General features: G+C 32.9%; 1 protein-coding gene across 8 annotated transcripts in view; it reads right to left on the reverse strand.

The window, feature by feature from the left end:
- LOC114326009 (serine/threonine-protein kinase tousled-like 2) overlaps positions 1-15,981 on the reverse strand; it is an 804,614-nt gene that overhangs the window by 751,910 nt on the left and 36,723 nt on the right. For 4 of the 8 annotated variants that reach the window (XM_050655808.1, XM_050655814.1, XM_050655812.1 and 1 more), the window contains exons 2-3: positions 13,851-13,896; positions 3,225-3,286 (exon numbers count right to left, since the gene is read on the reverse strand). In XM_050655808.1, the coding sequence (XP_050511765.1) occupies positions 3,225-3,255 (31 nt within the window). In that variant the 5' untranslated portion in view covers positions 3,256-3,286; positions 13,851-13,896. Of the gene's footprint in view, positions 1-3,224; positions 3,287-13,850; positions 13,897-15,981 lie in introns of those variants that run through there. The other 4 variants (XM_050655809.1, XM_050655815.1, XM_050655813.1 and 1 more) reach the window with 1 other exon arrangement.

Genomic DNA, 15,981 nt, shown 5'->3' on the forward strand with positions numbered 1-15,981 from the left:
TCGCAATATACAAAATATTTTTACTCCACGTTTTTTATTCTATCATAACTCTTTAGAGAGCAAGAGAGTATACATAACTTTCCGTAACCCCTTAGTAATTTTAAATTTCTTCGAGATTCCCGCTCATTTTCGTATTTCCGAATCCTGCAGATTGTGATAACTAGCGCACCTTTCATCAGTTCGTCGAATTGAATCGAAGCATGGCAATGGCACGCCGCCGTGTGACGTGGTATGACGGCGAGATGCTGCAGTGGACGAGAATGTCGTATCGTCGTAATGAAAACAAACGAAAGCTCACAGAGCCGGTCGCCGCAGGATTTCCATTGACCTCGTTCGACCTCCTACCGCTAGATATCGCTTATACACAATTCCAATGTTAGAACAATACGAAAACCCGGTTAATTCGATGGGAATGATACGAAAAAAAAAAACGATTTGCTGCAGTGTTGACGCTTCGACCGGATAGAAAGGAAACCCGGGAAATTTAAAATGGACAGTTTTGGAACAGATTGGAAAAAATTAGTTGCGTATTAACATGTAATGCGAATCATATTTATCAATATTACTTAATTCTTAAACATAGTTTCGTAAAAATAAAAACACTAAAAAAAAGGAATAGAAAAAATTTAACACAATACAAGAGAACTATAGGAAATTAATGGGTACCAATATGGGCAGCCAGTATAAATCTTTAACTATATAACACGTAGAATATTATAACTCAATAGCATCTATAACAATCGCTTTTAATGTGACAATGGGTTTCAGTAGTTATAAAGGCTGTTCTTATGATTTACAAAATCACGATCAAGTAATGCTTCCACAGCCTACTTATATTTTTATATCTTCTTCTTCTCCATTCTTCGTATTAAGCAAAATGTTTGTTTAATATTCTATATCTTCTAAACAGTCATACCAACATTTATTTATACATATTCCCAATATATCTTAACCCTACTGACGATTTGTGTCGGGATATTCTTACTATTCTTTTTTGTGTCATTCCATCAATATGTTTCTTCCATTACATTTCTCTTTGTTGTCTCCATTTGTTAACAAGATCTACACACATCTGAAGAGCCTAGGGACAAGAGACGCAATTTATTTTTTAACTGTTTTGAATAAGAGATAACGGCAGTTTTGTTTTAATTTGATTCACAGTTGGACCACCATCTCCAGATAGCTATTTCTGCATCCCATGCGTCCTCGGTGGAGCTATGCAGTCACAACCCCTAGTTCACAACCTTCAGCTATGTTTTGAATAAATAATAACTGATTTGTAGTGTTTAGTAGTATACAACAAAATTTGTTGAAATGTCAAATATATCGAGAAGTTCTATTTACTCTGTTGAGGTACGTTTGCCCATTCTTCTATCAGACGTTCTCGGAAACGAAACGGAGTGTATATGTTACCCATAATGAGGAGTAATTCTTCGTTGAAGCATGTCCCATACATGCTCGATGGGATTCAGGTCGGGGGATTTTGCTGGCCAAGGCAACACATCAATACCTTCGTTGCTAAGTCAGTATGTCATTGGGCGTGCGACATGTGAACGAGCGTTATCTTGCATAAGGAGGAAGTTTTGACCGACCGCATCAGCGAACGGATGAACAATAGGCTGTAGAATGGTGTCGAGGTACTGCTGAGCTGTAGGAAAGAGGTTTGGAAAAACGGGGTCCTGCCACGAGGGTGAGGTTCTGCTACCTACTGCACCACCTTAGTATGTGTAAACATCCTGAACATGTTTCCACATTCTTACTCGACGAGAATCTAGATGAAATCCAAATCTAGATTCTTCGGAGAATACAACTAGCTCAATCATTTGCATCCCAGTTTTGATATTATTGATAGCACTCTAATCTTGCACCGCAATCTCAGTGGCCTTCGATTGTGGAGATTGGCTTCATGGAGACAATTTCCTACAATATCACAGCCTATGATTACCTGGTGTGCCCTCTACAAGTAGCTAACCAATTCAGGTGCTGTAATTGTTGGTTATTTTCTAGCAGTTAACACTAAAAGTCAGTCTTGAGCTGTAGTTATACCGCGCTCACGTCCTAGATGACGTCAGGCTGTATTTCCAATATCACAAAAATGCCACCACAATTGACTAACACTTTGGGAGATTCCCATGCGCTCAACTACATTAGTTTTTAGCATGCCTTGAAGAAGGCTTACAGCCCTATTTATCTCATCCAAAGTTAAATGACGTCGTCCCATGATAAAAAACAATATTTTAATGCACTAGGTAAACAAGAACTTATAGCATAAACAAAATCGAAACTAGCAGAGAAAGCAAGTGAAACTGCATTTACTGCAGTGAAAAACCTATAGTTTGTTCTTCACCTGTAAAAAGCTTTGTAACATATTCGTTATCACTTTCGCCGTTGTTTTACTCACAAAAATCTACAGGATGAGTCACTTCTTCTTCAGGTGCCATCTCCGCTACGGAAGTTGGCAATCATCATAGCTATTTTAATTTTTGAGGCAGTAGCTCTAAATAGTTTTGAGCTACATCCAAACTATTCTCTCAGGTTCTTCAGCCATGCAATTCGTCTACTTCCGATGATTCGTTTGCCATTATCTTTCCTTGCATTATGAGTTATGAGTCACTGTATAAATTCAATTGAAATTAAATGATCACGGGAATTTATTTTTATTAGTTTTATTATGTTATAAAAATATCCCTAGATTTTTTCGATGTGTATTTCACACTGCCTAATATTTTCACTTTCTCTCCCTTCAGGTAAAGTTTTGCTGTTTAATCTTCGTAATAGCTTCATCTCTGTTGCTTCCATTATTTGCTTTGTTCTACTTGTTTGTCGTTTTCATGCCTATACAAAGATCTCAATTTCTCAATTTACATAGTGTAGGTTCTTAAGAAGCGGTCATACATTGTGTTCTTCTGTTGCTATTACCATATTATTTTATTATATTTTCTTTTAGAAAGACGATTTTAGTTAGGAAAGACGATTTTAGTTAAGACAGTACTAAAGGTTTAGTATTGACTGCGTTAGTACTGTACTAGATTCCACAGTATCTAGCAAGTTCATGATAGACACGTAGAGAAACGTGAGACATAGGTACACAATTTGTTTCTTTAGATTTTTCGCACAATGTAGATTATGTATAGTTCAAATTTAGTACTATAATCATATCAGTTATAAAAAGATGATTCATATATGTGAATCATGTGACGAAATGTTTTAAAATATTAACTTACCGCCTCCAGAATAACAGCGGTTATCTGCCATGGTACCAAGCCCTTTTACTCCCCATCCGAGCCTGAAAATAATATTCATTTTAATTCACAAAAAGTAACAACATAAAACTTAAAATTTGATATTTATAAATAATAATAGTATTTTATCATTATCATAAGAGCAATTTTTATTAAACTGGGAATGATATATGATTCAGTTCAGCAGTTCTCAACCTGTGGTACATGTACCACTGGTGGTACATATCATTATTTGCGGTGGTACACAAACGCAAAAACAGAAGAACACATCCCAAAATCAGCAGGCTCTGATGTTCCAAAATGGGAACTGCCTATTCAGGATAGCTTGCTCCTCAATACAGAGGCTAGGTGGCTTTCAAGAGGAAAAGTGCTATCTCGATTATTTGAGCTTCCTTACAAAGTTCAAATATTACTAAACAAAATACTGTTTGTAATAAAAAAATTTACTCTTGTTGAATTTTGTTTTATTCATTCCTTAAAATTCCAGCATATAAATATTATAGTTAATTAGATTACATAGCTCTATGGGAATTAGCTCGGTTAGGTGGTATCAAAAATAATATTCTACGAGAATATTACAAGAATTTGGTGTTACATGACTCAAAAAGGTTGAGAAACACTGCTTTAGTTTATACAAAAATAGACAGCGAAACAAGATCGTGATTTGTTAAATCTAGGGTGTAATATCTAGTAGATCATAATTTAAAACTTGATTGGAATTTTGCTTCTAAGTAAGTTAATTTGACTAGCAGGTTGTTTTGAAGTTTATTCAATAGCAAACTTTATATAATATATGAAAAAAGTTTGTCCGATAAATATGTTGGGCATTTTAATAAGTCCGACACGCAGAACATACATGCCAAATGACAAAAAATATGTTGGTGATAAATAGCAGTCTGATTTTTGCATAAGAGTTTAATGAAAGGGTAACAAATCAATTGGAAGTTCTGTCCGACAAAATACATGGAACGTTTTCATAATCTGACGTTCGAAACCTGTAACCTGTTTCACAATTAAAACTTCCCCTGTTCCAATGTTCCCGTACATCAAAGTTTGTCCGACTAGACACCGTAAAGCTATTAACAAATTTTCAGCTTGCTATTAATAAACCTTTTTTTGGTACGCGGAATCCAGGCCAGGATAATATTCAATACACTAATAAATCTAGTGTATTATACCTTATTTGCCAACGATTTACTCAGTGTGTGATGTACAATTAGTATAGTACAAGTCGGAGTTTTGTCTGTCCTGTTCCAAATTGCTTGAATCCAAATTTTGTTTCTCCCGTGTGTCCACCTAATTCACTATAGTGTTGATTATCATTAGAGAGAAGTAGAAACAGCTTTACAATGTGATTTATTAGACCTGTACAGTCCTATAAATATTCCTGACATTTTTCGAGTTTTTTTGCACAAACATAGAAAAACTATATTCGTAAAAATTTTAATTAGAAAATATTGCGAAAAGAATTTGTACCAGTTTTTTATTTGCGGAAATTCTTATTATGTAGTTGAAAACAGCGACTATCCAGTTTATTGACCTAATCCCGGTGGGATGAGCGAAGCCGCCTCTGTCAACCACGACCCAAACTAAACCGGAATCACGACTTGAATCTAATTTCTTGATAAGTGCTTCCATCTATTCAAAATTACTCAAATTAGTAGTGTGAAAAAGAAAGATATCTTTGTTCATGCAAGAACAGATTTTTGGAATAAACCTATATTTATTTTTACATAATGAATACATTTTTATCGTGCCCTATTGAGGAAATAAAAATATTAACACCTATTAATACGTAGAAACAGAACACTATTATAAATATGTGTATTAAAAAAATACTCTGCTTGAAAAAATTATTTATAGCGTTATAAAATACTTTTTCGGATAAATCACTTTTAAGACTATCTATATGATAAAAAATATTTAATACTTTGGATTGAGATATGGTCGATGCTTTATCTAATAAGATATTTTTCGACTTTAACAAACAAGTCAATTTCTCTTTGATTTCATTGTTTAAGTTATTGAACAAATTGGAATAATGCGCCCGCCATCTTTTTTTCTTTCCTACGTCCTCCTCCTCCTCTAACTGTTATCCTTCGTAAGGATGTAGTGGCGTCATGTAAGTCGTTTGACTATTTCTATCCAATCCTCTCTCTCCTGTGCGTGTTGTTTTGCTTCGGAGAACGAGTAACCAGTCATGTCCCTTATTTGGTCCGACCAAATACGTTGCCTCTACGTTGCCTTCAACTATCATTCGTTCCATGCCTTCCCTTCTTCTAGTTATATGTCCAAAATATCTCAGTATATTTTGGTTGATAGTTGTGCTGAGTCTAGTTTTTATGTTAAGTTCGGCTAGTATTAAATTATACATTTCAAATGCCATTATACGTTTTGCATCTGCTTTTTTGATGGTCCAAGTCTCTGAAGCTTAGGTGGCGATAGGAAATATTAACGCTCGAACAAGGCGTAATTTTGTGTTTTACCTACGTAGTGGACCAAAATATTTTCATGAAAATTCTAAAAGTGTTGCCATCATCTTTTCTACTGGCGAAACCATTTATGCCTTTTTTGATGACGCAGAATCTATGTCCGATGTCTGAGCTGTACCTTAGTTTCATTCTAGAGTATAATGGCAATGGCGGACCCAGATTTCATCGACGGTTCGGAAATAGTGCAAAAAATACACTTGTATTGGGGTGAAAACGCCTCTTGGCCAAAAGAAATATTTAAACAATTCAGTTTTTGCTCATAGTCCAAGTAATGAAGCTTAAAATAGGACCAAACCTGGCAATTTTTACAGAATGGATATATTTGCTTGAAAATTTGAGAATAAGTAGTGGATAGTCCAAGGATCAAAATCTATATGATGTCGAAAGGAGCTTTTACCATGGGGGTGGTTGCCACCCCATCTCGGGGGTGGAAATTTTTTATTATATTTTGACCGCAAAAGTTGGTAAAAACATTCATACTAAGCAAAAAACGTTCAAAACATTTTTTTCATAAAATTAATAGTTTTCGATTTATTTGCTATCGAAAATGTTAGTTTTATATCGAAAAAATCAATGTTTTAAATCTGTTTTCTGCTAATACCTAACTCAAAAAGTTTTCGTTTTATCAAAACAACTTTACTTAACAAAAATGTACCATTTGAAAAAATAAACAAAACCGTTTGTTCAAATTTCCTTTGACACCAATAGTAATCGAGCTATACTTTATTATGTGTTAGCTCTTCTTCGTCAAATGTAAAATATTGTAGTTTCAAAGTCAAAAGACGGGAAAACTCTGAAATTTTCGGGGATAACTTGTTCAAACTAATTTAAAGTATTTAAAAATATCTATCTTCAGAAATAAAAAAGTCCCTAGCTCAAAAATTAAGTGACTTATAATGAAAAAATGTCAGTCCCCACTATTTTCAACGAAAAAGAGATCCGGAACAACCCCCTAATCACCACCCTAATTTAAATTGGTCATTGACCTTATTTGGTCTTCTTTATTTATGTATTATTAATAGGTCCTAGAAGTTTGACCAGCTTAGAATGATTCGTTTAAAAAAAAATGGAGTTAAAAGCGAATAACGAATTTTTGTAGTTTGTTAAAAAATGCCTGTTTCTTCAGAATAAAAAGATTAACATCAGAATTACGAAAAAATGTTTAAAAAATATTTAATTCCCAAGAAGTTGGTTTGCAAAAATTTTTTCTACGGCAAAAATTTAGTGAGCTACTGACAATTAAAACTTGTAATAACATGCAAAAACCACCTTTACCAACCCTTTCAAGGTCACCTCTTTTTGTGACTGAGGATTTTAAAAGGATTTAATATTAATAGTCTTATAGATCTTGTAAAAACCTACAAAATTCTTTTTACCAAACTTTCTAAGATGAAAAATAAAAAAGTTACGGTTAAAAAAAATATATATTTTTTTGAAAAAAAGGAGAAATCCAATTGGAAGCATAATAATGTAACTTAGCGGTGTTTTTAGTCATTAGCCTTATTCATTCTTCTTTATTTATGTATTATTAATAGATTCTAGAAGTGTGACTGGCTTGGAATGATTAGTTTTTAAAAAACTGGAGTTAAAAGCGAATAACGAATTTTTGTAGTTTGGTAAAAATGCCATTTTCTTCAGAATAGAAAGATTAGCATCAGAGATACGAAAAAATATTTCAATATGAAAATGTAGGTTAAATAATTCCCAAGAACTTGGTTTGAAAAAATTTTTTCTACGGCAGAAATTGAATGAATCGTAAATGAGTATAATATCGAAAAACATTGATTTTTTCGATATAAAACTAACACTTTCGATAGCGAATAAATTAAAAACTGTTAATTTTATCAAAATATTGTATGGAACATTTTTTGCTTAGAATGAATGTTTTTATCGACTTTTGCGGTCAAAATATAATAAAAAGTTTCCACCCCCGTGATGGGGTGGGGGTGGCTACCACCCCCATGGTAAAAGCACCTTTCGGCATCATATAGATTTTGATCCTTGGACTATGCACTAGTCTAAGGCCTAGGCCAAACTAGTTTGTCCTGAAATCGGGTTTGGCCGGTAACATATTGTTATATTTCTATTTGATCTGAAAATTAAATTTTGATAATTATAAGCAGAATTCAATTTAATATAAAATATTTTCAATTTTCTCAACCACGGGCATATAAATTTAGAACAACCTGTATACAACAAATTGTTATATTTAATTTTAAGAAGTGATTAAACGAAACTCGGGACAATGCGACTAGAATAAACAAAGTGAATGGCGCGTACCATCATCGTTGTTCGCGGAAGGATCGATCATTAGCCTATGCTAAATAAGACTCATTTGAAATCGATAATAGATCATTATCGTTGTTCGCGGAAGGTTCGATCATTAGCCTATGCTAAATAAGACTCAGTTGAAGTAGATAATAGGTCATTAAATTTTGTAAATAGTAGAAAGTAATTTTAGAATGGGAATTAACTATTTTTTTTTGAAATCCATTAAGCATATTTAGAAAGATTAAAAATTGGTTTTGAGGAATGCTGCGAATGAGAGTTGGTGGTGGAAGGTTGATTTGTGAATCTGGAAGGGATATTTAGAAAGTAGGGGAATGAATGACAAATAGAGAGCAGAATGTTTTGAGCTGTCGAGAAGTGAAGTCCAGTAGTAGACGGTAGTGTACGGAGAGTGAGAAAGCCGGTGTAGTTCCGTGAGTGTGGAGTATCTATCGTGGAACGAGAGGTAGGCCAGGTTGAGAGTAAAAGAACCTCCTTGAGCCAAGAGTGTCCCGGTAGCTGATTGCAGTTTCGAAAAAGGTAGAATACAGCATCACGACAGAAGCAGGTACGAGAGCTATACGAGCTAGTTTTCAAAGGAGAACATTACTGAGAGCCAGGACGAGGTTTTGATCGCAGCCAAGGATAGCAGGAAACGGGTCTTGTGTGAAGACATTCTCAGTTCACCAGAAAAAGGTCAGTCTCATTTGTTTGGACATGAATGTCTGGGTTTTTCGTATTAAATACCACATTATAAATTGAAGAACATAATAAATAATATCAGAAAAGCTTCATCAAACTTAAATAGAATTGTTGCTAATAAATCCTAATAGTTAAATGTTAATAAAAACTTTCAATTGGAAACCAAAAGGAAATAAGATTCCCATTTGTAAATGTTATGTTTAAGAAAAATAAGATCTAGCAAATATTAAGCAGTGATTGCCATTTAAATAAAATAAACAATATTTTGATTATAATTGTAACCCATATGTGTGTATTATTTTACTCTTTTCTTTCCTATCCCGATTAGGAACCATTGAGAAATACTTAGAAGCCACGAGAGTAAGTAATTAATTTTATAATTCGCCCTGAGATTGAAAACATATTGATATGTGATCTGGTAAATTAATTAGATTATGATTAATGCATTGATTAAATTAAATGACATATAAGAATATTATCTCATATCAATAATCAAGATCACAACAACTGGCGCCCAACGTGGGGAATTGTAAAGTATTTCTAGTGGCAAATTTGAAGGATAGAAAGAGTAAAGCCGGTATTTGAAAATTTATGTGCCTGTGGTAAAACTTGAGATACTTACATTTGATAACATAAAATTTTAGATCTCTTTAGGTACAAATTTACATAACTGATTTAATATTTTATTTTTACGATATTTACATTTGATATATTTATTGACAATTTAAAATATTTGGGTGAGAAAAAGTCGTCTTGGTAACATACTAGTAAAATTTCATATTTGGCGGGGACAGTACTTCTTGAAAACAAATGTCTGTGACAAGAAGCCAAAGCAAAGACAACAAAAAACAAAAAGAACATTCAGATCAAGAGGAAAATTCAGACCAAGAAGATATTTTAGACACGACAATCATGGCATCAGAACAGCAAGAATTATCAGGAATAGATAAATTATTACAAATGATGCAACTCCAGTCACAAAGAATGGAACAGAAAATGGATGAAACACAACAAAAACTGGATGACAATCAAAGAGAAACAAAACAAGCAATGGATGAAGCAAAAAGGACAATGGATAAAAATCGGCAAGAAACAACGAAAAGAAAAATGGAGTTAATTTAAAATTTGTGGATGGATTTATCAACGAGAAACCAATTAAAATTATGATAGACACTGGATCTGAAATAACATTGGTCAACAGAAAACTAATAGAAGAAGTTAACTTAACAAATTTAATTTACAAAATACCTAGGGTAAATTTAGTGGGCGCAAACAAACGGACATTGGCAACTATAAATGAAGGCATACGAGTAATGGTACGACTGGGTAAGAAGATGTATGCACTACAATGTGTAATACTGCCAAACATGTCACATGACATGATAGTAGGAGTTGACGAATTGGCAGAAAAACATGTAGTGATAGATTTTAAAAATAATACGATGAATCTAACAGAAGAAAAAGAAGAAGAACAGGACAAGGAACAGGAGAAACAAAATACGGACGAATCAGGTAAAGAACAAACAGTGGAAATGAATTTGGCAACGAAGCAAGGACAAAGAAGAAAAGGGAGAAAAAGTCAGAAAAAGACAAAAGAAAATGAAACCTGTGGCTCCTCAAAAGAAGAGTTGAGCCCAGAAGAAGAAAAATTGAGAGTATCAAAAGCAAAAGAAAACTGGGATTCCTCAAAAGAAGAGATGAGCTCAGGAGAAGAAGAAATAAAGCTAACAAATGAAAGCGAAAAAGATACGATCGAAACAGTGGCATTTGAAGAGGAGGCATATGAAAACGAGGATGCAGAATACACGGTAAAAGTATGTGGAAAATCTGAGGAAAAAGACAGAAGATTGATATGGGAAAAAGGGAAAGACAACATAATAGCCGACACTCTAACACAGGATGAGGACACTGAAAATAAGGAAACAATTACTCTACAGGTGGGACTAATTAGAGTAATACAAGAAGAAGGGGTATAAGACGTAGATTAAAGTAAGGAAATATACAGGGAGTTGGTTTTGCCTCGAGAAAATTTATTTAAAAATGCAGATAAATTTTATCGAATACAAGGCGGGGATTTGTTATATTTCTATTTGATCTGAAAATTAAATTTTGATAATTATAAGCAGAATTCAATTTAATATAAAATATTTTCAATTTTCTCAACCACGGGCATATAAATTTAGAACAACCTATATACAACAAATTGTTATATTTAATTTTAAGAAGTGATTAAACGAAACTCGGGACAATGCGACTAGAATAAACAAAGTGAATGGCGCGTACCATCATCGTTGTTCGCGGAAGGATCGATCATTAGCCTATGCTAAATAAGACTCATTTGAAATCGATAATAGATCATTATCGTTGTTCGCGGAAGGTTCGATCATTAGCCTATGCTAAATAAGACTCAGTTGAAGTAGATAATAGGTCATTAAATTTTGTAAATAGTAGAAAGTAATTTTAGAATGGGAATTAACTATTTTTTTTTGAAATCCATTAAGCATATTTAGAAAGATTAAAAATTGGTTTTGAGGAATGCTGCGAATGAGAGTTGGTGGTGGAAGGTTGATTTGTGAATCTGGAAGGGATATTTAGAAAGTAGGGGAATGAATGACAAATAGAGAGCAGAATGTTTTGAGCTATCGAGAAGTGAAGTCCAGTAGTAGACGGTAGTGTACGGAGAGTGAGAAAGCCGGTGTAGTTCCGTGAGTGTGGAGTATCTATCGTGGAACGAGAGGTAGGCCAGGTTGAGAGTAAAAGAACCTCCTTGAGCCAAGAGTGTCCCGGTAGCTGATTGCAGTTTCGAAAAAGGTAGAATACAGCATCACGACAGAAGCAGGTACGAGAGCTATACGAGCTAGTTTTCAAAGGAGAACATTACTGAAAGCCAGGACGAGGTTTTGATCGCAGCCAAGGATAGCAGGAAACGGGTCTTGCGTGAAGACATTCTCAGTTCACCAGAAAAAGGTCAGTCTCATTTGTTTGGACATGAATGTATGGGTTTTTCGTATTAAATACCACATTATAAATTGAAGAACATAATAAATAATATCAGAAAAGCTTCATCAAACTTAAATAGAATTGTTGCTAATAAATCCTAATAGTTAAATGTTAATAAAAACTTTCAATTGGAAACCAAAAGGAAATAAGATTCCCATTTGTAAATGTTATGTTTAAGAAAAATAAGATCTAGCAAATATTAAGCAGTGATTGCCATTTAAATAAAATAAACAATATTTTGATTATAATTGTAACCCATATGTGTGTATTATTTTACTCTTTTCTTTCCTATCCCGATTAGGAACCATTGAGAAATACTTAGAAGCCACGAGAGTAAGTAATTAATTTTATAATTCGCCCTGAGATTGAAAACATATTGATATGTGATCTGGTAAATTAATTAGATTATGATTAATGCATTGATTAAATTAAATGACATATAAGAATATTATCTCATATCAATAATCAAGATCACAACAATATATAGGGTGAGGCAGATAACTGGCCTATTAGAAATATCTCGAGAACTAAAGGCAACAGAATCATGAAAATTGGAATAAAGGGGTTTTGAAGGATGATCTATTAAATGAAAATATTTTCATCTCTTTGCAACTTCCGGTTATACCGGAAGTTGCTTATAACTTCGTTTTTTTTAAATGGGACACCCTGTATATTTTTACATTTTTGGATTCTCTTCGATGTCTTCTTTCTTAAAATATAAGGTTTTGTAATAGTATACAGGGTATTTTAAAAGATAATTACGTTTTTTTATTAATTTCGTAGCAACATTCACACCCTGTAGAATTGTAGTAGTTTGACATCTAAACCTCTACTTACGTTCAAATGATTTTTAATATACTCTACTATTGTTAAGAATCATTAGTATATAGCTAAATTTTTAATTTTAGTATACAGGGTTGGTCGAAACTCGGAATGAGTATTTTCTGAGTTTTCTTAAATGGAACACCCTGTATTTTTGTATTGTGGTGAAATGATATTTTATAGTACTTTTTTATTTCTTAAGCATTCCCTATACCTAACTGCTTTAATTTGTGAGTTATGGGTGATTCAAGCTAAACATTAATTGCAACAAAAAATACGTAAAATTTTATTAGGTTGGCCGTGAAAATACTCAATCCCAAATAATTTTTCAGAAATAAATACATATTAGTCCTTAAAATTACCAATAATGGTTTAGCTATCGAAATACCTACTTAGTTAAGATTGTTGGTGCGATTAACAATTAAGCACAAATTAAAGCAGTTAGGTATAGGAAATGCTTAAGAAATAAAAAAGTACCATAAAATATCATTTCATTACAATACTAAAATACAGGGTGTTCCATTTAAGAAAACTCAGAAAATACTCATTCCGAGTTTCGACCAACCCTGTATACTAAAATTAAAAATTTAGCTATACTAATGATTCTTAACAATAGTAGAGTATATTAAAAATCATTTGAACGTAAGTAGACTTTTAGATGTCAAACTACTACAATTCTACAGGGTGTGAATGTTGCTACGAAATTAATAAAAAAACGTAATTATCTTTTAAAATACCCTGTATAATATTACAAAACTTTATATTTTAAGAAAGAAGACATCGAAGAGAATCCAAAAATGTAAAAATATACAGGGTGTCCCATTTTAAAAAAACGAAGTTATAAGCAACTTCCGGTATAACCGGAAGTTGCAAAGAGATGAAAATATTTTCATTTAATAGATCATCCTTCAAAGCCCCCTTATTCCAATTTTCATGATTCTGTTGCCTTTAGTTCTCGAGATATTTCTAATAGGCCAGTTATCTGCCTCACCCTGTATATAAAGTGGGAAGGTTTAAACCTCTAAAGCTGCTGTGGGACACGGTCTCTCTGCGCTCGTGATTCTTGCGCCTTTGAACTTTTTACAGCTCCATCATTGCATTTTGCAGGTTTCTTTTGATCTACCAAACAGTCGTAATAATAATTATAGGTTTGGCAGCCTTATGCTTATATATGACCAAAAGATCATTGCAACAGATAATGAAAAAGTTGCTATACCGAAAAAATAAAAATGAGAATTGATAAGGAAGATAAATATAATAAAGTGAGAAAAGTGCTGTGCAGCACTGACCTTAGCTTACAATTGAAAATAAGAATATTACTTACGCTATTATCTGTTTTCCGTGCTGCTGTATGGAATGGAGGCCTGGACCTTAAAGAAAGAAATTAGTAATCGATTAGAAGTACATATTTGAGATGTGATGCTACAGAAGGATATTAAAAATAATCTGGTTTGACAGAGTACCAAATGTTGAGGTGGTTGGGAGAATGAAGAAATGGAAATAATGTATACAATTAAGATAAGAAAGTTGCAATATCTGGTTCATGTGATGAGAGAAGATAAGTAGGAAAGAGGAGATGAAGTGGTATAAATGTAGTTATGTAGATTTATTCAGAGTTGCAGTATCAAATAGTACCTTCACTATTTTTCCCCGAAAACCAAGCCATTTTTGCACAAGACAGGGAGGACATGGAATATATGATAAGGAAATTAAAGGAAGAGTATGAGCTATGGGGACTCAAGATAAATATGAGTAAGAGATAAATATGAGTAAGAGATAAATATGAATAAGACCGAGTACTTATGTATTGTATCCGAGGTTGCACACTTGAACTTAAGTTTAGAAGAAACTATTAATGCCTGGTTGCACCAACAGATCTTAAGCTCCAGCTCAACTTATAGATAGGGTCGCCTTGAGTATCACTTACGCTGCACCATAATTTTCTATTCTTACCTTATTCTTAATTATATTTATCATTAGATTTAATACTTTTATTATATATTATAATTATATTATATTAATTTTTATCTTATTCTCGTCTTAAGCTTAAGATCTATTGGTGCAACCAGGCATAAGAGTTGTAAGACTTTTAAGTATTTAGGGGCGATGATAAGCTGAGATGGTACTTGTATGAAAGACAAGTAATTGGACTTCGAAAGTCCTAGGTTTTCACCCAAAGTAATCGAAAGTAGAACTGGAAGTCGATATTTGAACTCTTCGTGTATTCGTGCAGTCATTTTTACTAAACTTTGGGTCGACATTGTTTAACAGAAATTACTTCAAAACCGGAACTAAAGATTCAAACTCGACTTTTCAATACGCTTCGATTGATGTGTTATTGTCCTTTTCATGATCATTTTTCAGTGCGTAACAAATGTTAGGAAAAAGGGTAAGTCCGTGATAATACACATTTATGACATTTATTCTAACATGACATTTTAGTTAAATCTGACAGTTGTCACATTTTATTTTCAATTTGGAATAAAAACAAATCAAATGTGTTTCTTGCATTTATAAAATGGTATTTTCTTTGATTTGTATAGTCTTATAAATTATACAGATTATATTTGTAATATTATGATCTAATTAAAAAAAAATTATTTTTTTATTATGGCGCCATCTATCGACAACTAGAATAAGTAGAAGGAATGTTATATAAATGTCACCGACGAAATGTAATCACCGACGTGCGTTTTTTTCTGTCACATACAATTTAATGCGTTAGAAAGAAATCGAAAAACTGTGACGCACTGAAAGATGATCATGAGAAATACTGTACGTGTACTATTTCTGCGACTATATGGCACTTCTGGTTAGAACTCTTTAACCGGAAATGATATAAAAACCAAAATTAGATTTGCTCTCATCTTGCAAAGCACGTCGAATGATATACAGAGTGTCCCGAAAAGATTGGTCATAAATTATACCGCAGATTCTAGGGTCAAAAATATGTTGATTGAACCTAACTTACCTTAGTACAAATGTGCACATAAAAAAAGTTATAGCCCTTTGAAATTACAAAATGAAAATCAATTTTTTTCAATATTTCGAAAACTATTAGAGATTTTTTATTGAAAATAGACGTGTGGCATTCTTATGGCAGGAACATCTTAACAAAAAATTATAGTGAAATTTGTGCACCCCATAAAAATTGTATGAGGGTTTTGTTCCCTTAAACCCCCCTAAACTCTTGTGTATGTTCATATTAAATTATTGTTAAAGTATTGTTAGTTAGACACAGTGTTCTAAAACTTTTTTGCCTCTTAGCACTTTCTCGAAAAGCCAGTTTTTATCGAGATATTTTGAATATTTGTCAAATCCACCACCTATTTGTATATGGTTAAGTACGATTATAGAGACCTGATAATAATATGAAAAATCTATAATTTACGTTTTTATAATATGAAAATATACTAAGAGGCAAAAAAGTTTTAAAAACACTGTGTTTAACTAAT

This window comes from Diabrotica virgifera, chromosome 7 (genome assembly GCF_917563875.1).
Source record: "Diabrotica virgifera virgifera chromosome 7, PGI_DIABVI_V3a".
Classification (NCBI taxonomy): Eukaryota; Metazoa; Arthropoda; class Insecta; order Coleoptera; family Chrysomelidae; genus Diabrotica; species Diabrotica virgifera.